We start from the raw sequence: 26633 nt of genomic DNA, 5'->3' as shown, positions 1-26633 counted from the left end.
CGATGGAATTGATCAATTGGAACCGAATCTAAGTCGGATCCGGTTTTCGATTCCCACCCCTAGTTAAAAGCCAAAGAAATTAAAAAACAGAGAGCCATCAGCATACGCTCACACTTTTCTACAAGTAGATTCAATATTCCTTCAGTTTGATTCAAGCAAAATCAATGATGCACTGAGCAATAAATTAGGAACACTTCCTCATATATTCTGCATTCGAAATAACTTCCTTGTTCCTTTTACAAAATATAAACAGTGATTGAAGTGAAGTTAATCTTGAATTCAAAGAAGACAAAACAAATGTGACGTTCCTGAAGAAACAGCAAGTTATGGCAAGAAGTTATTGATCCTGCTAGCAGTTAGCATTGCTTTGACCCACCATGATACACAAAGCAGTATAATAATGTAAATGCACACCTGTACATGGGCAGTATTGACATGGCAGAGTAATGGTGAGTACTTAAAGGCCTTTTTGGACAGTGGAGTGTTAAATGCGCCTGATTCGGCTAACTTGGCAATAGTTGATATTCACAGTCTGAATAATCATCTCTTCATTTGTGGCTTTTTCAAACCTTGCAGCTTCGGATAAAGTTGCCAGACTTCATTTTCCGTCAGTGTGAGCAGAATATAAAATATCCAAAAATATCTGTTCCTTGTCTTTGTAAACAAAGTTTTCCTTCATAGTTTCATCATGTCTTTGATAAAAACACAGGAGGTGTTTCTCAGAAGTCGCACGATGCTCTTGAACGCTGCGTTCAACTTGCGTTCAGGTCCGTCAGTCACTCGCACTCCTCCCCGGCGGTCGCAGCCTCCAAAGCTGCGAGAGCCTCGGCCACCATTGAGTCTGTAATGCTGTCCACGCATTCCTCCACCTCCTCGTCCTCGCTCTTCATCACGGAGATCCCGCTCTCCATCGTTGAAACGTCAGGAGTCTTTGGCAGTCTGCGCTCGTCCCTGGTGTCCGCCGAGGACAGGCTGGTGGTGCTGGTGTGGATGTCCACTGACAGGACACTCCCCTCATCCCCTGTGTCACAAGGGTACTCCGGCGTCCCTCCTACGCCCTCGTCTACCTCGTCTGCTGATGGGATCTCACTGTCGATTATGATGGAGCTCTCCCAACCGTTCCTTGCTGATTGCTGTCCCCGCTCAACGTAACCCCTCTGGTTCTCGTACTCCTGTATGTTCGGGTAAATGGGCACCTGGCTCGGACCTCTGTCCTGTATCGCCCATCTTGGATCTGGTTGGATGATGTACACCTCTGGAGGTGGTGCACTCCCCTGTCTGTCCTTCGCAGATGAGGGTGCGGCGTGCAGCCGGTGGTTGACATGGTTGTTGTCTGCCTCCAGTTTCAGCGTGCTGTCGCTGGACTTGCTGTAGCCCTGGTTGTGGATGCCCTGCTTCTGTTTGTTGTGGTCACCGTCTGGGCCTCCACCTCCCAGGCGGTGGGGATGGTAGAGCGAGCTGTCCGCGGAGTCAGACTTCCTCCCGTCCACCACCACAGAGGGTTCATAGATGTAGCTGCAAGACAGACAGACAACGGTTACTCAACAATAGTTCATATTTCATCGTCATTTTTAAAGCTCCTGTGAGTAACCTTCAGTCAGTGTTGATTTTATTATCCGCTGTCCATTAAGAAGTCTTGTCCATGTGAAAATGTTTTTTTTAAACAGACAATCTCTTCCAAGTCCATCATGCCACTCTTTGTGGAAAATGTAAAAACTGACACCTACCCCCTGGCAGCAGCTTCTGACATAAAAAAATTACTCTATAGAAATAGACGATCTTCTTTCAGATGGTGTTCTTTACTTTTATAGCTCATAAAGAGGCACTAGTATAAAATGTATATCTGTTTCATTACAAGTAAAAATGTCCTTATAGTAGCTTTAAGTACCAAAAAGCATAATATGAATTTTTCCTGCTTCTGCAGATACAAACCAATCTTCTTTCAGATGGTCTGGTCTGCTTCTATATCTCATATAGAAGCAAACCAGTATGAAATTTAGATCCATTTCATAACAAGTAAAATAAATCCTTATAGTAGCCTTAAAGGGATATTTCAGTTTTTTTGAGGTGGGGCATAAAGGAAGAGGATTGGGGCCACTAAAAAAAAAGAAGTTGAGGGAATCTATATATATTTTTATGTTTTTGTTCTGAGATTAAAGTCAGAATTCTGACTTTTTTGGACCTTCATTTTTTTTTTTTAGTGGCCCTAACCCTCTTGTTGTATGAGTCTTAAATCACTAGTAATTGTGGGGACCAAAATAGATGCTGCTCAGCTCGGCTCCTTTAATGAGAAACTGCAGGGAGAAACAGCACGCAAGCTAGGCTACCTCTGCAGACGGTGTCATTTCTGCCACGTGTTTTTTTTGCGAATTTTGAAAGATTCCAACCTGAGCACTCACTTCAGTTTAGCTGTACGCTCTACGTGAATTTTTTTCTGCACTTTGCTTTGCTGCCAGAAACAGTAGCCTAGCTTGCATGCTGATTCTCCCAGCTCAGCTTCTCAGCCGAGCTGAGCAGCATCTACTGTGGCCCCCACAATTACTAGTGATTTAAAACTCATACAACCCCACTTCAAAAAAACTGAAATATCCCTTTAAGGACCAAAAATCTGAATATGTTTTTTGGCTGCTTCTGCAGTTACAAACCATAGGTATTAAAAACAAATACACTTGATAACAGAAACTGGAGAGCAGATGTAAGATGTGTATTAATTCATGTGCAGCTGATTGTGAGTTTGAGGCTCTCAGAGAAAGAGAAAAGATAATGAAAACAAATGTATTCACATTTGGTTAATAAAATAAAAACAATGAGAACAGGTTCCTGCACGAAGCTCTGCTCATTAAGATGAGTGACAGGAGACATTTTCACCTGCATTTAGCATGATAACAGTTTCAATAATCAGTCACGTATTGAAGCACTGATACAATGTTCAGCATTGATTTCATGTATTTCTTCATTAGATGTCTCTACCTGCTCAATGAGTCTTTTATTGTGTAAATTACAGGTCGCACATTTCACTTTCTCCTAAGGAGGATGGAGGTCGATAAAGGTCTGAGAGTAATCAGTGCACGTTTACGCCTTTAAAGAGTCCTTGTTGGATGTAATGACGGTCTGATCCCTCACTTTGTCAGATTTTGCCACAAGATCAAACACTCCCTATCTCACACGTAGACGTGCATTAGGAGTGTTGGCAGGGGGGCTTTTATTTGCAGGCAGAGTAACAGGCTGTCAGACGTCTCCTGCTGCGAGATCCTCGTGTTTGTATCACCTGTCTATTCTCCCCCTTTCATTTGTTTTCTCCTCCAGCTTGCACTCTCCAGGAGCCTCCACACCAACCTCCTCCTCCTCCTCCTCTTCTTCCTCCTGTAGTCGCTAATCTACGATCTCTCTGCACTTGACTTCTCCTTGATTCGAACGCTTTCCCCCCTCCGGCTTTTTCCATCTCTCGTCTTACTCTTTCTTCAAGTTGTCCTCTTAGCTCTCCTCTTGTTTTCTATTTTTTCCACCGTCCTCGAGCTCGACTCCACGCCGCTCAGACTTCAGGATATAACTTTCAGATGTATTGATTTATTCGGGGAAAGCAGACGTACACAAGCAGCGCCCACCTACACATTTATAGCCACAATCTCACAGTCTGACTGGAGCACCTCTCTCTCACCCTGCATCCCCTCCTTCTGTCTCCCTGCACAGAGGAAACCTGAGAAAATGAATGTTTTCCATTTCTCTCACTCCTGGGCAGCGTCGTCGCTGTGTCCCAGCTGCCAAGGTGAAACTTGAGCTCTCAGAACAGCCAGACATAGACATGGAGGTTTTTTTTCTGTAAAGGTCAGTGACTCATAAAGGTGGACAAAAGTGAAAATGAAACTGCATTTTCATCATCGACAGGAGGCCGCCTTTTCCATCAGGAAGCTGTTTTGAAAGGGGGCTTAGACTTGTTGCTGCAATTCATCTGTTTGTTGTGAAGCGGACTGAAAATGACACCAAAGGAAGCAAAGGTGTCTGAAATTTTGTGAGTACTGAATAAAAAGGACAATTCTTGTGAGAGTGAGTATTACACAGATGGAGTAAAGCCGCAGCCCTGCAGTGCTAAGCTCTGATTTAAATACCAAAGTAGTATTTTTGCATGTAAGTAGATGCAGTTGATCCTAGGGAGTTCCTTCTTTCCTCTCTCTGTTGGGATTCCCTCGCTGGGTTTGACTATGTTTATGTTAGACCTCAAGAGAGCTTCCTTATCCTGAAAGAGGCCATACATTGTAGATTCGATGGCGCATCACACAAGAGGATATTTACTGCATGAAGTTAAGTCAAAGGGATTGAGATTCCTTCATCATACTATCAGCCACGCCTACACAATGTGACTGAAATACCAAATGAAATGCCGGCAGTGGAAGACAAGTAACTGTTAGCTTGAAGTATAATGCAGGGTGCTGCGTTTCCTATGAATCTAATGCCATCAATAAGCATTAGACATGTAGTGTGCACCCTTGTCCTTACTTTTTATTATGCAGCAGACCTCTTCTTCTTATGTGAAAGGAAATTCCCTCTGAAGTGGTTACACTTTCATATTTTCAACTAACACAACCTGTACGGGATCCAAGACTAAGTTTATGCCCCCTTAAGTCTTAATGTTGTTGTTTTTTTGACTCTCTCAAATTGAATTATTATGTTTCCTGTCATTTTAGACATTGATTGCTCACATATTTAAAAAAATGTTAAATAAGGTGAAAGTTTTATATTGAAGCAGGGGTGTGTCCAGACTTTTTTTTGGCTGGGGTGGCCCAGCCCAGGCACTGATAGATACCAGGGTGACCATGGTATGTGCACAACCATACATACAAATTAATAGTACTTACTCTTGTTGTCTTCACTATCTACTCTAACAACTGTTATTGAAGTAGCATACAGCTGTCAAATATCTTTTTTTATCTGTTTATCAACACATATGACCTATATATTTTGCTTTGATTCTTGTTATTTGTCTATCAGAGAAATTAGTTTTTTTTTTATTTTGGGGAGGCCCTGGGGAGGGGAAAAAAAAGAGGGGGGGCACTGCATTGGAGATGGACGATGAAAAGAGGGAGAGATATGAACACTGGCAGACTGTGTGAAATGGTTGAAAGCTGTATGTCATGTTGATTGAAAATTATGTAAAATTGTTGATGTCTGTCGAAAAAACTGAGGGCGACACATAAATCGTCTTAGCTTAATTAAGTGCCTAAAACGATGTTTGACCAACTTCATAATTAAAGGTACTAACAAATGTAAAATGTGTTCTATTCAAAAATGAAGAAAGCTACCTCCAGCCTGTTAACACATCCAAAATAGTTGATTTTAACAGAAGTCCTACCTTTGACAAGGCAAATAGCCAATCATAGCTTAGGACTTCAGGGTGGCAACCGAACGGCAACCTCTAGATGCAAGAATTGAAGCTAATACGGAAGTGTTAAAAACTGCAGTTTCAGGAAACCACATACACATAAATTCAAAAAAGCCGATCTTTACAGCAGAAATAAACATGTTTACAGCCTGGTACGAAAAATTTGTGTAGTCTGGATAGCTCATTCCTCGATCGGCACACACTGTACAGGGGGTGGTTATTTTCTAATGCGGCAATTTCGAAGATATTTAGATTACGTGTCTTCCAATGAGAGGCACAGCTGACTTGATTGTAGGCGGGAACACTGTAGCTGTTGGCTAGGAGGCTCAAAAGCTGCCTCTTTACGTCAAATTAACTCGACAGCAGTTAGGTTGAGTTCAGCATTTCCAAAATGGCTCCACTGATAATTTGCTTCAAAACAGCGCTTCAGAAACAGATGGATGAGGTCATGTATACTACGTCCTTTATTTATACAGTCTATGGTGTCACCTAGGGGCCAATCTGATTTTTATGAGGGAGGAGGGGTAGTTCTATTATTTGGCTGCGCCTGTCGACAATCAACAGAGCTACAGGTAAATTAAGATTAGGCAGAAAATGTAAAAATCTGATTTTCCTAAAGACCAGTTTCTATTCTAGTTTTCTTAATATGATAACAAACTTTACAATTATGGTTGTAGAGAAGGTTAGTGTAAGCAGTGGTGATACTAAAACCGCCCTGTTGACCCAGTAACCTAAAGGCCCACCCTGCCAAGCCCACAACACCACTAAGCCAAGAAATGTGACACTCCAGACAATTAGGGAGGTATGTGTGTACGTGTGTGTCTGTGTGTGTGTCACAAGCATTCACATGTGTGTCTCTGACATGGGAAAAAAAAAAAAAAAGGGTGTAGAGAGGGGGGGATTATGACTCTGGTATGTGAGTCTCAGCGTGCCCTTTCATTAATCTACAATCAAGTGTCTCGTTCCCCGGCCTGGTTCTGTCTCCTCTCTCACCTCGGGAAGAAGAACTACGTTGAGCCCTGACAACGACACAGTGTTGGCTTTTAATGATTAGACAGCGCTGCAAAGAAATACAGTAACCAAGGGTGATGGTTATTGGCATATTGACTCCCAGTTTGTCCAAAGAGCCCGCTTGAGGCTCAGAGTGCAGGCGTATTATAAATGGACCTCTCACTATCTGCATGAAACAAGACAAGAAATCATTATGTGGGTAAAGAAAGCTTCAAACTGACGCTGTGGAGCTGTAGATAAGAAATCTACAGAGAGAGGTTGTTACTGAGGAGACCGTACGATAAGATTAGAACTGATAGGATAGAAGAGGAAACAAAAGAATACTATACTAAACTATAAGACAACGTACTGTGCAATACAATACTATACTGCATCATACCAAACCATACTTTACTGTACTATAACAGACTCTACTCTACCATACCTTAGAGTATACCATTGTATACTAAACTATACTATACCATACCATACTATACCATACCATATTATACTATACCATAATAAACCATACCAAACTATACTATACTATACCATAATATACCATACTAAACTATACTATACTATACCATAATAAACCATACCAAACTATACTATACTATACTATACCATAGTAAACCATACTATACTATACCATAATATACCATACTATACTATACCATAATATACCATACTATACTATACCATAGTAAACCATACTATACTATACCATAATATACCGTACTATACTATACCATAGTAAACCATACTATACTATACTACACTATAACATACCATATCATATGTTACTGTACTATAACAGTCTCAACTCTATTGTACAATACATCACCATTGCATTACATACTATACCATACCATACCATAATATACAATACTATACTAGACTAGACTATACTATAATATAAAATACTATACTATACTATGCTATACCATACCATACCATAATATACAATACTATACTATACTAGACTAGACTATACAATACTATAATATAAAATACTATACTATACTATGCTATACCATACTATACAATTCTATACTATACCATACCATAATATATACCATACTATACCATTCTATACTATACCATACTGTACTGTCCTATACAGCATGTCGCACCATACCTTGCCATACCATACTATACCATACATTACAATTATATAACATACCAAACTATAACATACCATACTCTATTCGACCATACCATACCATACCATACCATACCATACCATACCATAGGTTACTGCTTGAAATTATACATTATGATGTGATATGATACATTATTATAACATGCTATACAATATAATGGTATAATGCCACACCCTACCATACTTTTAAATATCATAGATACTTTAAAATATAATATTATATGGCATACAATGCAATACCACACTATACCATATCATATAATAAGATACTCTTTGTTTTCAGCTCATACTGAAATGTGTTTTCGACCAAACGTGACACACATTTTGTTGTCTTCATTGTAATACTACACACAAAAAGAGACGATAATCAACATGTACTTAGAGTAGCCTATATCTATCACAACTATAAATGACACATTGCCCAAAACCCATAATGCAAACAGTATATCTTTTTAAGAATTCAGAGAAAAACCTACAGGAAATTGTAAGCTGACTGACTCAGTTATAGGGTTGTGAAAGAAGTGGTAATAAGAAGTGGTTACGGCTGCACACTCAGACACACTTCTCACCTTTTTATCATCCTGCAGCACTGGCACCCCATTTGGCCGGCTGTGTTGTGGACCTGCGGATGAGGCATTAAGGGAGAAATTAAACTTTTATCACAGAAACACCTTTCTACAAATCACAAGATTGAAAAATGACCAAACTTCTTCCACAACATGCACGCATCATTTTAAAGGGGGTAACATTTTCCAAATTGGCGTCAGAGATGCTCATCAAGGAAAGGTTACAGTTGACTTCACGGACAGTACAACAACACAGACACACACTTTGTCAGAGTCCGAGACTTATCGATTGGAGGGTTCAGCACCTCTGACATGTGAGTGGTTTTTAAATGAGGGCTTCTCTTGAAGATTTCAGCTCATCAGTCAAGCTTTTGCTTTGCCCTTGGTCTCTCTGCTGTTTGGACACGAGGATGAAAACTGTGTCTGCCTGAAGCACCGATAAAGATGTTATTGCCATCCATCACTGCTCTGTGTGTGTGTGACCTTTTCTCTCCTGGTGGTGTGTTTCTCTTGGCTTTGGCATTTCATTGCCTGAGTAAATAATTAATCACTGAGTCTTGAATGGGTTTGTCTGTGAGATGAGGAGAAAGAGGAGCGACAAAGGTAGAGGACACACAATCTCTTTGTGGAGTGAAGAGAAGGATGTGTGCCCACAAGAGGAAAAAAAAAAGTTTCTATTCTTAACCTTAACTCCCTGACCTCGTGGGCTACCTTTACCTCGAGCTGAAACTAAAGACAATGGAACATAAGGCAGTAACGTTAGAGTCTTGCTCAAACTTGCTCCAAAAAGTTTTTCCAAAGAAAGTAAACAAACAACCAACTCTCTATTTTTCTTACCAAGAAAAAAAAAGAATAGTGCTGTGACTCATCAGACATCACGCTATGAACTCTGTAAACCTTTTACAAACTTTAAACAATGCAGCAGTGTGTACTACTTCAAACAAGTGGAACAAATAGGGGTAAAAAAACTGCTCTTAATTGGGACTATTTTGTGCTGCGGACTGATACGCATTTGGTCCCTTTGTGGGACTTATCAACAATTTAGGGTTAATACTACCATTGACAAAAATACAAGTCGCACATTTTTGTACTCAAAAGGATAAAGTCTACACCAGTTATTCACCGGCAAAGATTTATTTCAATTGTGATACTTTAAGTTATACAATATGAATCAATTTTTTGAAAAAAACCAGAAATTTAAAGCTCCTGTGAGGAGTTTTTAGACAGTTATGAAACTCACTGAAATTAAAACTAATGTTTCTTTATGACCTACAAAACCAAATGAGAGCATCAGTGACAAGATTGATAACGTATCTATAGGCATTTCAAAGTTGTATATATTTTGGGGCTTTTTTTGCCTTTGTTGATAGTACAGCTGAAGAGAGACAGGAAATGTGGGGAGTAGAGAGTGGGGGAAGACATGCAGGAAATGGACGTGGCCGGGAGACAAACCGGCGATCTCTGCAACAAGGACTGTAGCCTCTGTATGTGGGGCGCTTATGGCCCTTTTCCACTACACAGTTCAAGCCCTACTCGACTTGACTCGACTCTACTCGACTTGACTCTACTCGGTTTGGGTACCTTTTCTACCAGCCCGATTACTGACTCACGGTGAGCGAGGTCCTCATAACACAGCTGTGCGAAACTGCTGAGCAAAACTGGGTTCCATAATTTTGAACGCGACACAAGCACAAAAACCACAACAATGGATTTTCCCGTTGGATCTGTTTGTCAGCCACTAGACCCAAAAAGGTCAGGACCTCGTCAACGGACCTCGTAGAAACTTTGCGTGCAGACATTATACAGTAGTGATGTCGTTTTTTAAAAATGGCAGGTTTGATTGCTGTTAGGCGCCGCGCTCTTGACTCTTCGGTGATGACATTCTCTGACCAATCAGTGGCCGGCAGTCCGTCAACGTCACCTTTTAGTATTGGCTCAGCTCGCTTGGAACCAGAGCAGAGCAGGTATGAAAAACTGGTGTCTGACACGAGACACCGCGCTGTGAAAGCGCAACACAAACCGAGTAGAGTTGAGTCAAGTCGAGTATAGTAGGGCTAAGACGGGACGGTAGAAAAGGGCCATTAGACTGCTAGGCCACCAGCGCCCCGTCTATAGGCATTTCAGTCAGGACCACTCTGATGAAAATAATTAATTATTAGCAATAAGTAAAATTTAGCGGTAAGGCTCTGTTCTGGGAGCTCCCTGCCCTTCCACTTGCCTACGTGGAATGCCAAAACCTTAAGTAGGGAAAGCGTACCTCCCCCCTCTTTCCTGTGCATACATGAAAAACCAAGGCAGGGAGAGCATCAGCAAAGATACCTCGGGGGGAACAGAACAGAGCGAGCATCAGCGACAATACATATGACACTGGTTAATCAGACACAGCAGAAACGGAGGTGTTGGAGTGGAGGTTGGTTGTGAAGCGGTTTGTGGGCGAAGCAGCAAGAGAAGGAAGGCTAAAGGACTTTAAATTGAACGCCCATTTTGATATTTGTCAGTTGGATGTGTGAGCCGTCAACTTAAAGGTGCTGGTGTTAAGAGCAGCTGATGTTCTGTGGGTCCAGCTTGGAACCAAAACATGTGTATCAGACACATACAGAAAAGATAAACAGGGCGGGACACGCTGCTGTGTGTACTTTGGTTGGAAACACTGATGTGGTTTAAGGATTTACAGGTCAGGGGTCTGACACTGTTACTTGTATGGGAAGAAATTTCTTCAACAGCCTTCAAAATGCCCCGAAATTTAAAGTGGGTTCTGCATACAGAATGCAAAGAGTCTGCACTGTGCACTTAATCCAAAGAAGAAATGAGCTCAGTGCAACAGTTTGGCACATTTGCTTTATGTTTAAAGGTCTTTGGAAACAATGGAGCTCTATGGTATCTATCAGTAGATACATCAGGCTTAGGTGACACAGGAGCTACTTTCTAAATAAGTCAGAGAATACATGAATGTTTTTTAAACATCTTTCTGAGGGATTCTTTGATAGTAGTTTTATAGTATTTGAAGTACTGCAATTCTTAAGATGCAGTAAGTCCAGTCAACTATGATGCAAGAGGAGTCAGTTATACTCTGGGACTTCAGAGCTGGAGTAAGAGGTCTAGAGAGACATTGCTTGAGGGATTTCTCTGAAGATTGCACATGGGACCGAGCAATACATTCTTTATGTGCTGTACTTCTCATTTTAGTGGTGATTATAAAACACACAGCTCTAAAAAAGGCCCCATTGAGTCTTATGATATCACAATCTGCCTCACAGGGAACACAATCTTCCTGGCCAGGTCACATTTTATAAAGACAGAATGTATCAGCGGTGCAGAAGCGGCAAAGCATGACTTAGAGATCCCAAAGCGTCTAATTATCCCCCCACAGGTCGTCTTCTGCTGTGAGGCCGTAAGAACAAGAAAGACAAAGTCAGAGGAAGGAAATAAGAGAAACAGGGTACTTGTCTTTGAGCGCTCTCTTTTCTTTCTTCTCCTCAAAAACAGTTTGTTGATTTAAAAAAAAAAAACTTTTTCACATCCAGCCACTAAAAGAAAAGCCTTAAGAGTTTTTGTACCACGCCAAGTGCAGTTCAGAGTAACACAGTGCCGTGGTGCTTCAAATAAAGGACCTGGTTTCACATCCCCCTAGCTGAAGTGCCGCTTATCTTCCAGGAGGGGAGCAAGAGAGGGTGTAATTTCCCAGCGGGCATTGGGAACCATCAAGCTAATGAAGGCCTCGGCTCTATCAGCTGACTTTCACAATCACTAGTCACCTTTGAGCGAGTGTTGTACGTTGGCATTTGCTGCATTGTGTATGATGTATAATCCATATCGCAGTGATATGTGTCTGCTCTTCCTCACACCCCTGGGTGTTTTATCTCAGACTCTTTCTTGCTTGCCTCTTGGGTCCGTGTGGGAAGCATCCTCCAGCTCTCCTCTGTTAAAGATGGCTGCACATTTGTTGCAGTGAATGCTCTTAAATGATTTGATGTTGGTGAAATGTTTCGAATGAATGATAAATGTGAATGAGTAACGTTACTTTGTGGTACAATGGTTTTACTGTAGATAAAACTGTTATGATGATACAGGTAGGGCCGGGCGATAAAACGATAACGATGATTATCGTGATATTATTTTTCTCAATATAAAAATAACAAATGTACGACAAAACGTTGATATATTTAAACCAGTAATTACACCCCCCAACCACTGGAAAGGGAGGGAGTGCTGGTGTGTCTTAAACACTAGTTCCCACCATAGACTGTATAAATATGGACGTAGTATCCGTGACATCACCCATCTGTTTCTGAAGCACTGTTTTGAGGCCAGTCGGCGGCAGCAGCCATATTGCTGACGTTGAGCGATTGTGACGTAAAGAGGCGGGCTTTGAGCCTCCTAGCCAACAGCTACAGTGTTCCCGCCTGTCAGTCAACTCAGCTGTGCCTCTCATTGGAAGACTCGTTTTTTTGTACCAGGCTGTAAACATGTTTATTTCTGCTGTAAAGATCGTCTTTTTTGAATTGGTGTGTATGTTGTTTCTGGTACTTCCGGAGCCAGCCTCAAGCGGATCCTTGATGATCTGCAGTTTTTAGCACTTCCGCATTGGACTCATCTTTAGACCGGAGGTTGCCACTTGGTTCCCACCCAACATTAAACAGAACAAGAAGTCGGCAAGGAACAGCCAATCATGTGGCAGGGTAAGAGGTAGGCGTGTCTTAAAGACGTTTGGAGCGGAATGTAAACACACCTGAAAGGAGCGACACTGAACACAACGCAAAACGTACCAGCTCAACGCAGACAAACATGCTCGACAAGAAAGGCCACTAAACTTCATTAGTTAAGCTATTTTGGCTATTTACTAGACTACTACACCCCAGACACAAGCTAACAAACCATCTGGTTTCTTCAACTTTCACTCAGAAGAAAAACAATCTGCCTTTAAAATTATATGAAAGAACGATTTGATATTTGTTGTGAAAATGATTGATATCGACTGTTATGAAAGATGTTTACATGATAACATCTTTTTCAATATCGCCCAGCTCTAAATACAAGTAGATAGTGTTTTGAAGTTTTGTGCTCCCAAATAAATTGAGTAATATTAAAAATGTTCAGGGCGTTGATTTGGCCTAGCAGTTAAGTCGTGCACCCCATGTACAGAGGATATAATCCTCAAGCGCCTAGCCCAGGTTTGATTTCAACCTGCAGCCTCTTTCCCGCATGTCAACCCCCCACTCCTTCTCCTTTTTTCCTGCTTTACCCACTGACATGTTTTCTCAAATAAAGTCACAAGATCCCTAAATATTACTTTAAAAAGAAAAAAATTCTGCATGTTGTTTACGATGCTATCTGTGTAAAGTAAAATTTTTGACATGTTGTCACTCCTTTCAACAGATTGACTTCATATGAGTGATTTTCGTTTTCAGGTTGCCCCTCGCGCCACCTTTGCAGATCAGAGTTAATAACCTTTGTCAAGGGGTTTTCACCAATCAGAATCAAGCATTTGACACAGCCTGCTGATTTAAAAGAAAGCTAGGTGATAATAAAAGTAGTAATAGCTCACAATAGACCTCAGTAAAGATCCTCATTTGAGAAGCTAGAGCCGGCAACACACCTGATCACACATCATGTCAAATCAACGTGTGAAAAGGAGTCCCAGCACATTTCACCACTGCATGTTGACACTGTGGCAAAAAAATTTGTTTATGTTTATTTGAGAAACTAGAGCCTGCAAATGTGTGGCATTTAATGGTTAATTTTAAGGACTTTTTGATAATAACATTAAAAAAAATCCAATAATAAATAGAAGATATTGATATGTAAATATTGTGTTGTTTTATGATTAACTTGCTGAATGTGCTTCATTAGCTTTCCTCATTTATTCTTCTTTTCAACCCAAGATGTTCTGGATCAAATATTGCTTGGAAGAATTAAAAACAAGTAAAAACCTGTGAAAAAAACCCTTGTTGTGTGAAACTTAAGTAGCAGTCTGTTGGCTGTTACTTCTTCTTTTGATGTGATTTTTCTGTTATCTGTTGGTTTAATCTGTCCGATGATATCAGTGAAGAGAACAAGCGTCAGAGCAGAAGGCACAACATGAACTTTACAAGCTTCGCATCTATGCCTGAAGTCTTTCTCATGACTCTTTCTCTCATGTGTGAAATCACGAGGATTCAGACAGCTAATGAAGAGAACTGAACAACACAGTTAAGTTCAATAAAACTGGACATGCCAATTATCCAGTAAGATGGTGGCAGTGTAACGACTGGTACATTGATTTTATGTGGAAAATGCTACATTTTCAGCTTACATAATTGTTTGTATTCACTAGAGTGAGAGCACTTTTTACTATGATAGAATTTTAAAGCAAGAGTTTAAGTTTTAAAGCAACTTTCAATGCAAAACAAAGAGTATGAACCTTATTTTATAGAAGATGGTTGCATTTAATGTTTGAATTATGGTATCTTTACATTTCTTTCCACCAGGAACTTGTAAACCATGGTTAGTTGTAATGTTTTCATACATTTTGTTGTGCCTGATTTCTATCATCTGCTGCGGTCACATCTTTTGACAGGCAGGTTAATGGTTGGCTGACTGCGTCGGAAAAAGTAGGCCTGCACAAGCATGGAGTTGGGTTGCAGATTTGCAAGGCAAAAAGTGTCTGTGCGCTGACTGATGGTGTGATTGTAAGTGTAAGCGTCCTCGGGCTGGACAAGCTGCTGTCGGTCAGCAGAATGATGCCTGCAGCCAAGAGGGGGGAACGAGTCCTGCAGGGTGGAGGTGACACAGTGTTTTCTTCGCCTGGGAAGCTAACAATGCCGCTCCAAGCAACAATGAGTAACCATCTGATGACATCACTGCACTGATAACGAAGAGACATTAAAAGTCAAACACAACTCCACCAAAACTCTGCTTGAAGAAACTGACAGAGTAAACATGACTAACATGCAGGATGATGTGTGTGTTCTGGCTCCAGTGAGTCTACATGCATTTGTCATCTTTGCCACAGTGTGTTTGCAGAGTAAACAGCTCAAGATACACGCAGAGAAGTGGAACAATCAGGACACTGAGTGCTAGTGCAGTAAACAACCCTGAATCCCCATCACTGCTTTATGTTTCTATGATCAATCTATGTTAACCCTACAACAAGTTCTACCAAACCTGAGACAGGAACCTCAAGTCCTGAAGCTAGGATTAGTTCTTTGAGAGAGGAGACGATCGCTCCACGTCAAGGCTGCTCAGCAACCCAATTAAAGTTAACCAGAGAGTCCATAAATACCTGTGCATGGGAAAACATCCACCTATGTCATTCTCTGGACATAGTACAAATAGTTCATTTACTCAGAAAACCAAAGTTACAATTACAACACACCATTTACGTAATAATGTGCAATGTTAGAAATATTTTCCAGTATTTTCATGGAGGAAAAAAAAGTGGTTTTGAAGATTATTTTGGGTTAATCAGAAAAGAGAGATGATAAAAATTGAAGAAACCAGGCCAACAATCTACCCTATTTTGATAGTTTTCATCATATTTTTGTTCTTCTTACTAATACCGACGAGGGAATACAGTGCTACAAAGTTGTATTTATCTTTGTAAAATGACAAATAATGAAATATGGCCATCATTGTTTGATCCCAAATCTGACCGACAAAGTTTGAAAAAGGGACCAAAAAAATCCTAAGCAAAAAAGAACAGAGCAGGACGTTTCTGTTTGGTAAGTGTTATGTGTAATTTGTTCTTTCAGGGGTAGTCACCAATCTGTGATGTCACAAATTGCGCAAATGTCATGTCCATCTCTGATATATATCATGTGACTTTTTGAACAAGCTGTTCAGAGAAGCCTGTGGTCTCATCCTCCAACACTATGATTGAAGCCCCAAGTAAAGCCAGTTTTAAAAGACTCTTAAAGGAACGCCTTAATAATAACCCTAACATTAATGAATTTAGTGAACATCATTATTTTAATTTTTTTATTGCATGTTTGTAGCATTTTCAGTTGTTGTATTTCCTGTTTGTAGCATTTTTCTGTTCTTGTGTTTCATGTTTGTAGCATTTTTCTGTTTTTGTATTTCATGTTTGTTGCATTTTCAGTTTTGTATTTCATGTATATTTTGTATGTTGTGTTTGTTTTATGTGAACCCCAGGAAGAGTAGCTGCTGCATTAGTGGCAGGCAATGGGGATCTGAATAAAGGAATAAAGGAACATGTGTTGACATCATAGCTTGAAACTATGACCTCCAACAACATCCAACTTTTAGCTTTGCCTAAACCAGTAACAGCCTAAAAATTAGGCTAATACATTTAAAATGTTAGCTATGACAAAGACAGTTTAAATGACAGGGTTTGATAAACCATCCATTAAACCATTAAACAACAAGTAGATGAAATATATCAAAGGACTCTTAAGAACTAACAGCCTAGCAAACCTGTCAGTAATGAGGACTTTCCCCGTCACTGAAGGCTCCAGCTGATGACACAGATTGACATCTCAACATCAAACTAACCAATCATGTTGTTTCCCTGGAGACTCTCCAGAGTCATAATGAGATCAGAGATTCAATCTGAGCATCAAATCACTATCATTCATTCACATATTGACCATTGTTGGCTGGCAATAACGGAGCTTTATCTGCTGCCTGTGCCGTTCAATATCTCTTATATTGCTCCTGTTTTTTTATGATGGGGAAGATACGAGGACGATTGCTGAAGAGGAGAGAGAGAGAGAGATTTCAGTGAGGTCTGCTTTGGCCCAGCTCCAATTTTTCCAAGTTTCCTTCCAGAGGAAATTGAAACATTTCATCTTGGAGAAACAGGTGCAATAAAAGTGGGATTGCTGTGGAGTGTCCCCTAAATGTGGGGCAGATTGAAATCCAGGGCAAACCTGAAGAAGTGGTCGTCAGAGCCGTTTTAAAACGAGCATCGAGAGGGGAAAATTTCAGTCGGAGAGTTACGGCTTAAAATAAATCTTCATGGGGAAAGAGTCTGGGTGCAGTTGATTTTACCTGTTCAGTGTTTTATTTTGCAATAAGAATTTATTATTGGTTTTGATCATTTAGCTAAATTGCTGCAGTTAAAAAAACCAAACCCATTTCCAGAAATGGATTCATATGTTTTGTAAAGATCTCAGTGTTTTGCACACAGAGAACCCTAAAATCCAACTAAATAGAGCAAATACCAACCAGCACCAAAGCATATCTGGACTTCTCAATTATACACATCAATATATCTGATACAAATCCATATTACACTGTGATGGGTATGAAGAAGCTGTAAATTTAAAGGGGAAGGGTAGGGAGCCAGGGGGTAGAATTTTCTTCTTGGTTAATAAAGCATTGTTTATGAGGTGGGTTGCAGTGTTGGTATCATTGACTGTATGAAATATGGATGTAGTATCTGTGATGTCACCCATCGGTTTCTGAAGCGATGTTTTGAAGCCAATCGTTGTCGGCAGCCATATTGCTGTTGTTGAGCAATTGTGACGTAAAGAGGCTGAGTTTGAGCCTCCTAGCCAACAGCTGCAGTGTTCCCGCCTGTCAATCATCTCAGCTGTGCCTCTCATTGGAACCCTCGTAATCTAAATATCTTTGAAATTGCTGCGTTAGAAAAAAAATCACCCCCCTCACAGTGTGTGCCGATCGAGAAATGGTCTATTCAGACTACACTCATATTTTCGACCAGGCTGTAAACATGTTTATTTCTGCTGTAAAAATCGGCTTTTTTGAATTGATGTGTATGTGGTTTACGGTACTTCCAGAGCCAGCCTCCTCGAAGAACTGCAGTTTTTAGCACTTCAGCATTGGACTCATATTTTTAGACTGGAGATTGCCGCTTGGTTGGTATCAAACCATACAATAATCAAAGTTGGCGCTATATACCAAGAAATGCAGCAATATGCTAACAAAAGCAGCAAAACAGAAGAGTGCTAGCTGCTTAACATTGAAGATATGGAAGCACTGAACATAAACCAAGTTGCAACCTCCGACCGCGACAAACCAATGCGGAAGTGTTAAAAACAGCAGTTTCTCGAACGTCCACTTGAGACTGGCTCTGGAAGTACTGGAAACCACATCCACTCAAATTCAAAAAAGCCGATCTTTACAGCAGAAATAAACATGTTTACAGCCTGGTACAAAAAACTAGTGTAGTCTGAATAGCCAATTTCTCATAGGCACACACTGTAGGGGGGTGAATTTTTTCACAACATGGCAATTTCGAAGATATTAAGATTACAAGTTTTCCATTATGAGAGTCGCATCTGACTTGATTGACAGGTGGGAACACTGCAGCTGTTGGCGAGGAGGCTCAAAGCCCGCCGACAGCAGCAATATGGCTCCCGTCGACAATTGGCTTCAAAACAGTGCTTCAGAAACAGATGGGTGACGTCACGGATACTACATCCATATTTCATACAGTCTATGTTTTGAACTCATCAAAAACGACGTCCTCTTTGTCTTACAACTGGCACATTTCCAGTGGCCACTTACCAAATTCTAGTTAAATACTAGTTCGTCTGTTCTGTGCTGTTGTAGAAACATGGCGGTTCAAGATGGCAACCTCCGTGGAAGGGGACCCAAAATGTTCATATTCAAGTGATTCTACACTGATTTAAACATTCTTATGACTGTTTTATTCTATTTCTACCATGCTAAATAATCAACACTGTACCTTTAAAAAAAACCTTCACAGTAGTCATTTGATCTTTATCCCAACATATCAACTCAAAACACAACAACACACCGCCGACCACTCCAGATAGTCTTCCCTCAGTGTCTCTGATACCAGCTGTTGCTGTTGTGTCACAAAATCTATCCAAACCTTTTTGTATTAAGTGTGGGTTTGAGTTGCTGGTCTAAACACGGCGCATACCAACATCCAAAAACTAAATACAGGTGTAGCGACAAAAACAGAGCTTGAATAAAGTTAGATGCTTGTGAATACACCGCAAAGATCCATCTGTTCTTATCAACTAAGTGAACGCTCACTCAGATGTGGTCGCCTGCTGGTGTATTACAGCTCTGTCATCTGATAGACAGTAAGAAAAGTCTGCTTATGTAACCTGTGCGTTATAGCATACAGTCATAGCTTACATCTTGACACCTGTTCAGGATCAGTCAGTGTTTAGGTTGGTGTTGTGTGCGTGGAGGGACAGATCATGTTCTGTGGTGACATGGGAGAGGTGTGGTGGAGGAAAAGTGGGCTAACTGGTCTGACGTCCATCGTCCACGACAGCTTGCTGTTTATGTTTTTGTGGCTTTCCCTTCATCTACAGGTTGTTGCTTCACAGTTTTTCTACCTTTAAATTTAAACTTTTGGAAAAACGCGAAGAGTGTAGACAGAGAAATGTTATTCTTTTTTAAGTTATATTTTTTGGCTTTTTTGCCTTTTTATTTGAAAGAACAGCTGAAGAGAGGCAGGAAATGTGGGGAGTAGAGAGGATGTGTATGTCAGGGTCACAGGGAGGCATGTTTGACTACAAAACTTCACTTTCTTTTCCCAAATAGTGCATACCTCTATCAAAACTTATCTCTGCTTACAAGACTATTAGAAGTGTTACCACCACCGATAACTTCGACAGTGTGAGCTTATCTGAGTGACATTATGTTTAATTCTTTCATTTTTGGCTCCCACTCAAATACTGTTAAATATTCATGCTTTTATTTTGAAGTTAAATCACTTCTTAATGAGTCTCCATAACTTTTAAATTTGTTTGACATACACGCTCCTGACTTTCTGACCTCAAATCGACTGATTTGAATACACCTGGTGTGACTATGTGGCCGTAACCATGGTAACAAATCTATTTAATGGAACAATGCACAGCTGTCTTTTTTTTCTTTAACATATTTTTTCCTTTGTCCCTGTTTTCAGTTTTCTTCTTCTACCTTTTTTGATCAGCATGTCCAATAACAAACATCAGATTACATAATAAATCCTGGTGTGTGTGTGTGTGTGTGTGTGTGTGTGTGTGTTTGTGTGTGTGTGTGTGTGTGTGTGTGTTTGTGTGTGTTTTAATATGATGTGTCGTGTCCAAACACTCCCCTCAGATGGCCTTGGGCAGCAGTCTGATATAAAGAACAGACCTGTTTCCTCTCTTTTACCCAGCAGCCCTCACTTATCAATAACCCCCTCCCAGCGCTCACAGAGTAAACAGACCTCCTGCTGTTTTTCTCCCATGATTCTCCTGACCCACGAGCTCTGAATTGCACTTAAACAGGTAAACAAGAGCCTGAGGAGAGTGCAATTTTAATAAAATAGAGCCACAGATGCAGTGGTGACTAAAGAGAGGAGAAAACTACCTTTTCATGCTGATCTTCAGGATTCAGAGAACCATTGTGGGATAAAAACTGTTCTTTTTTGCTGATCTTGACATATTTGATCCATATTCATGCCTCTATTAATAACAGACAGTATGCCTTTACATCAGAAATCTAGAACCTCTCAGACATGAGGTCAAGTCATCAACGGGTCAGGCTGATTTTGAGCCTGTAACTGACAATCAGTTCTGTTTTTAATCGATGAAAAGCAGCAGATATCCTCCAATGTCTCATTTTGTCCAACCAAAACACCAACATTTAAAATCTTAGATTTGCAGACCAGCAGCAACATCCACTTTTTATATGTTTTATACCAAAAGAGATGGAAACACTTCTCATGGATGCTTTTCATTGGTTCTTATCAAATGTAATGGAGTAGACTCCTCCACTCAACACTGGATAAATCAATCAGTATTAATATTCTCATAATATTAACTGAGGGGTTTTTCTCTCTAGAGTCAGAGAACTATGACAGTTATGACTGTTACAAATTTCCCAGATCCAAAGGAGGCATTGTTTCAGATATCTTGTTTTGTTTGGCCAACAGTTGAAATTTCCCAAATCATATTTTCAGATTTATAAAAAAAAAAAACATGAACATCATAAAATGCTAAGATAATTATTGTGATGTCAAAATAGAAAATACGATCCAATACGATATGATACGATTCATTATAATAGGTTACAGTATGATACGATACGATATGATATGATATGATATGATATGATATGATATGAAATGATATGGTATGATACGATATGAAATTATATGATTTGATACCGTACGATACAATATGATACGATTATCATATGATACAATACAATACAATACGGTACGATATGATACGATACGATATGATACAATACGATACGATACGATATGATATGATACGATATGATACGATACGATATGATACAATACGATATGATACAATACGATATGATACGATATATGATACAATGTGATACAGGACGATACGATATGATACGATACAATACGATACGATACGATATGATACAATACGATACGATATGATACAATACGATACGATATGATACAATACGATACGATATGATACGATACGATATGATACAATACGATATAATACGATATATGATACAATGTGATACAGGACGATACGATACGATATGATTCAATATGATACAATTTATGATACAATATGATATGATACGATACAATATGATACAATTCATTATGATATGATACAATATGATATATGATACCATAAAATATGATACGATACGATATGATACAATATGATATGATATGATACAATACAGGACGATACAATACGATATGATATGATACGATACGATATGATTCGATGCGATACGATTCATTATGATGGGTTACAGTACGATATGATATGATACGGTCCTATTGGATGCAATACAAATCAAAGCATAAGATAAAGTACTAAACACTGTGTCATTTGTCTTGGACTCAATTGCTACCATCTCAACAGAATAACACATCTTATCTTTTTGCTGCTTTGTCCTGGACATATCAAGATAGTGTTATCTTACCCTGCTGTCTTGTATCACACATCCTGGGTATTAGGAAAATGTAAAAAAAAAAAAAAAAAGGGTGCTTTGAATGGCATAAAAAAATGTATCTAAAAAATCTCCTTATAGTAATGATCCGTCTTCAAGCTGACGGCCTCTATGTTTTGGTTGGTCATACAAAGACATCAGTGTTACTTTCAGCCTGTTTCATATTTAGCTCAAGTTTTCTCACTGTAGTTTTAATCAATCCTGGTATTTAATTGTGAAAATAAAAACGTGTGACAAGTGTCGTGTGCATATTAATCTGTCTGTCTGAACTACAGCAAAGAAAAATTCCCATCTCATTAAAGATTGTGTGATCTCTGTCTTCGATCATGTTAGGATATATATGAATATTGGACCAACCTTTGTTTTGGTCTTTGAAAAACAAACAAACAGATTGACTCATTTTCAAGTCAAAAAGGGAAAAGCAAAGCATGTCTTTGCTTTGTAAACAACGTCTTTTCAAAATAATAACAACAAACAAAGTTATTCCCTGAAGTCTGGGAACTCCGACATTAATGTATCATGACTTATTTTACTGTGATAACTCAGAGCTACACTGGACTTCCATGTGTTAAACTCAAAGATATTTCATGGAGCAGTGTTTCTCTGCTGTTACACAACAGCATATCCTTTCATTTGAATCACTAAAGCTCTCCTTCATTATGTCAACGGCAGCATTTGTTGAGCTGCGCTCCCGTGTTTACATCCTGTTTGAGTCGAGTCATGCATCCCTGGCTCCAAAGAAAACTAGACCTATGGCAAACAAGATTTGCATAAATTTTGAATGTTTGTTTTGTCTAATAGGCTGAAAAATGGGCGGAGTCTACCTTTAGAGTAAAAAAAAAAAGGGTTTAGCAAAGTGCTGCTTATATCAGCTGACAAGTGTGAATCATACCTGCCTGCAGCTAAAGAAAACAGGTCAGGGATCCATCACTGAGCTTAATGAGACACATTGATGTATGATAGCTTCTGTTAGCATGACAGACATGACGGGCGTGAGCTCACGGATGAAGTTTTAGGTAACAAGGGTTCACTGAGTCTGTGTTAGATGTGCAAACATAGCTCAAGGACATGTACATGAGTTCTACTTTACTGATTCAAGACCACTCCTCCTCCTCCTCTTCACTCACAATGTCCCCAATATTAGCTTGCCTGCTCACTTATTAACTCAACCTGCACATGTGTGATGTGTTCAGGGTGTGGAGGAAAATTTTAACTTACTTACACCACGCACTAGAAAACAAGCAAGCGGCAAGAATATGAAAAGCTAAACAGCGAAGGGGGCTGATTATTTATAATAATCCCTCCTAATTTAAATAAATAATAAGACCTAACATTATTTACTATGTACGTTAAGTTACATAAGTACACAGGGGGAGAGAGAGTAGACCAAATATAACTGGCCGCATATAAAATATAAATGTTTGAAGTGTTTGCTGTGTGTTTTTGTTGATTGCTACTGTTCTGTTTTTTTGTTTTTGCTTTATAAATAAACTTGCCTTGCCTTGGCTAAACAGGGTGATGCATTTAATGGCCTATTCCAGTGTTTTGAGACTCATTAATGGCTCACTACTTTATTCACACCTGATTATTTTTTTTCTATCAGGAAGTTTTTTGTTATGCAAGCTGCGAATTAACATAAAAACATCTGGGTTACTTCAGAAAGGAAATATCCAAGATTTTTTAAAGGCATTAATACGCATTTCTTACTTTTTTAAACTTAATTCATATCATTTTTTTAAGTTATTATTATTATTACCTCCATCTAATAACAGATGGGTGAAAGAGTTGTTACTGTCTATTAGACTTGAATAGCTCAGGTTTTCCCTCAATGGTTCCTCAAATTCATGCTAAAAGACTTGGAGCCCTCTTTTAAATCATATTGGATCTTTGACTTCCCTGCCTGGTTGTGATGACTGAGCTCCCTCCATTTTTCATTTAATTTATTTATTGATTTATTTTTTTTTTTTCTTCAAAGTTTTTTTAAAGTTATATTTTTGGCATTTTTGCCTTTAATTGATAGGACAGCTGAAGAGAGACAGGAAATGTGGGGAGTAGAGAGTGGGGGAAGACATGCAGCATACCGACCGGCAGGGATTCGAACCGGCGACCCTTGCGACGAGGACTGTAGCCTCTGTATGTGGGGAACTTAGACCGCTAGGCCACAAGTGCCCCTCTTCTAGGTTTTTTTTTAATATATATATATATATTTACATTTGGTTCTGATTCTCTTATTTTCCTTATTTGTGTAATTGTTGTATGTATTCTGTATTGTTTACACAATATTTTTGAAGTACAAGTATGTGGGAGGGGAAAAAAGAGGGGAAAAATGGAAAGAATGGAAGTCCTCTGAACCACATTGTACTGTCGTTTTGCTACCTGTGAAACTGCTTCCAATAAACAATGTTATGATTTCATCATTCTGTTGTTTTATATGATGTTTTATCCATTATGCAGCATATTTGAGTTTTTAGAAAAGCACTTTATAAATAAAATGTATCATTATTATTATTATTATTATTAGTAGTAGTATTATTAGTATTATCCAAAAAATATATATATTATTAATTTACCTTTATCTAACAAAGAGAAAAACCTCACTAAATTTAAAATCAATTTTTCCAAGAGTACCCTGACCAAAATACGAAGAAAACACTGTTTAAAGTTCATATACACACACAACTCATAGGATAACATGACTCTATTCATTGTATATACAATGTGCTATATAACGCGACAGGTGCAGCAGGTGTTCTCTCACATCTCTCATGTCACGGTATAAGCTGCCTTACATTCTGCCTTCGGTCCACGAGTTAAAGCCTAATTATTTTCGGTTAATTATACCACTAAATCATGCATTTATTACACCAATAACTACCTTCAAGTTCGTTTTAGAGTCACATTTAAAAACAATGTGCATCAAAGGCTCAGCCGCCATATGTGTGACGTCACTTCTCCACCTCCACCTGTCGTGCCAAAGCGTCGAAGCTGCGTTATCACAGGTTTAATACATGCTTAAAACACCTTTAACGACTCCTAAAGTTCCTCCAGGACATTATCTTTCATATGAACAAACCACAAAGAGAAGATACTGTCAAAAAATGAGGTTTGAACATACCTGTTGCGCTACGCGAAGGTGTGGCACTTTGCCCTAGGTATCAAAAAAGCACGGATAACTTCAGTTGTCATTTAAAGTTCTTCACTTCCGGTCCTTTACAGAGCATAAAAAAGTAAAGAATTACAGATGAAAAATAAGAAGCTCTGTTTTCAGTGCGCATGAATTCCCTCCTGCAGTTTGAGTTGTAGTGAATCTCTGAGAAGAGTTTCCCCCCCCTCGGTGACTCCACAGTCCCATGTCTGCTGTTTGAACTGCCGACTGATGATGATGGTTAGTTAGTGTGGGAGACTACAGAACTACAGTCAAGGTAACATAACCAGACACAGCTGTTTCCGGTCATCACCTTCAAAATAAAACCAAATATTTATATATTTATTGCACATGTAAAAGAGCCAAACAAAACATTGCTGTTCACTAACACGAGACAAGATATAAAAGGTGAATTCAATTTTAAAACTAACCACTAACATGTTATGTGCAGGATGAGCCAAAACAACATTTAAAACAATGATGAAAAGAAAAGAAGGGAAAGTTAAAAAAACAAAACAAAAAAAACAGGATATTTATTTATAAGTTAGGGAAGTGGGGAGATTATGTGTTTGTAAATATGCATTACAAATTTGTATCATGTTGTATTACCTAACTCACTTGATAAAAAGTGTATGGTTTGTTTCTTGAATGAGTTGAAATTTGTGTTACTTGTTATATGACCAGGTAAACTGTTCCAAAAGTGAGGGCCTCTGTATCTGATGGAAAACTGAGAAAAGGTTGTCCGAATGAAAGCTGGATGGAGTTTGTTTGCACACCTTGTTTGGTAAAGATGGAATTGAGAGTTAAACTGAAATAAACCCTGAAAGCTTGCTGGGAGTAATTTGTGAATGTATTGAAAGACAAAAATATTAATTTGCAGACGGTGAAGATCAAAGATGGGGAGGATTCTGCAGAGAACAAATACCATTCAGGTTACTTTTAAAGGTGCTAGCCCAAACATTGTTGTAAGATATATAAGGGTGAATTATAGTGTAATACAAATAATATAGAAATACTGTTTGAAACGCCGGCCTTCAAGGTTTGCAGAACTGTTTTTCATTCATTTTTATAATTCATTAAAACTCACAAACTGCTTTACACTAAGCAAACAATGTAAAGGAAGACAAAACACAAAAAAGGCTGAAAATAAAATATAAAATGCCTTTAATGCTTCTGAGAAGAAGTTGGTTTTAATGTTGTTTTTGCAGGAAACAAACTCTTCTTTTCACAATAAAATTGATTTTGTTATTTCTGATTAACAAAACCTGTGATGACAACAATTTTTTTTTCTCGTCTTGATTTAGAGAAAGATTACAATATTACACAAAAACATTTTTTTTTACAGTTAGATGTCCTGTAAATTGTTTCCCAGATACTTTTTTGTTTTGCAAGTTTATTTTTTTTTTTCTTTTCTGCAAGTGGCGAAACTGCTGGCAAGGCATTGAAAGACATTGAAAAATAAATACCTAGCAAGTTTTGAGCTAACTCTCTTAATTCATATTTTTGCATCAGTGC

General features: G+C 39.1%; 1 protein-coding gene across 1 annotated transcript; it reads right to left on the bottom strand.

The window, feature by feature from the left end:
- Positions 1-25367, bottom strand: zgc:194930 (uncharacterized protein LOC557813 homolog). The gene is made up of 3 exons (XM_034676849.1): positions 25089-25367; positions 8102-8154; positions 1-1515 (listed from the first exon to the last, which is right to left on the bottom strand). The coding sequence occupies exons 2-3, from the start codon at positions 8131-8133 to the stop codon at positions 777-779; spliced, it is 771 nt and encodes a 256-aa protein (XP_034532740.1). The 5' UTR covers positions 8134-8154; positions 25089-25367; the 3' UTR covers positions 1-776.
- Positions 25368-26633: the final 1266 nt, after the last annotated feature.

Source organism: Notolabrus celidotus, chromosome 23, assembly GCF_009762535.1.
Source record: "Notolabrus celidotus isolate fNotCel1 chromosome 23, fNotCel1.pri, whole genome shotgun sequence".
NCBI lineage: Eukaryota > Metazoa > Chordata > Actinopteri > Labriformes > Labridae > Notolabrus > Notolabrus celidotus.
The sequence above is the reverse complement of the archived record's forward strand: the minus strand, read 5'-3'. Positions and strand labels throughout refer to the sequence as shown.

What these genes read in the sequence shown, in the direction of transcription:
- zgc:194930 (XM_034676849.1), bottom strand. Translation starts at nt 8,133, where the DNA reads ATGGGGTGCCAGTGCTGCAGGATGATAAAAAG. An exon ending in TGCTGCAGGATGATAAAAAG is followed by an intron (nt 1,516 to 8,101) that starts GTGAGAAGTGTG and finishes TCTGTCTTGCAG; the next exon opens with CTACATCTATGAACCCTCTG.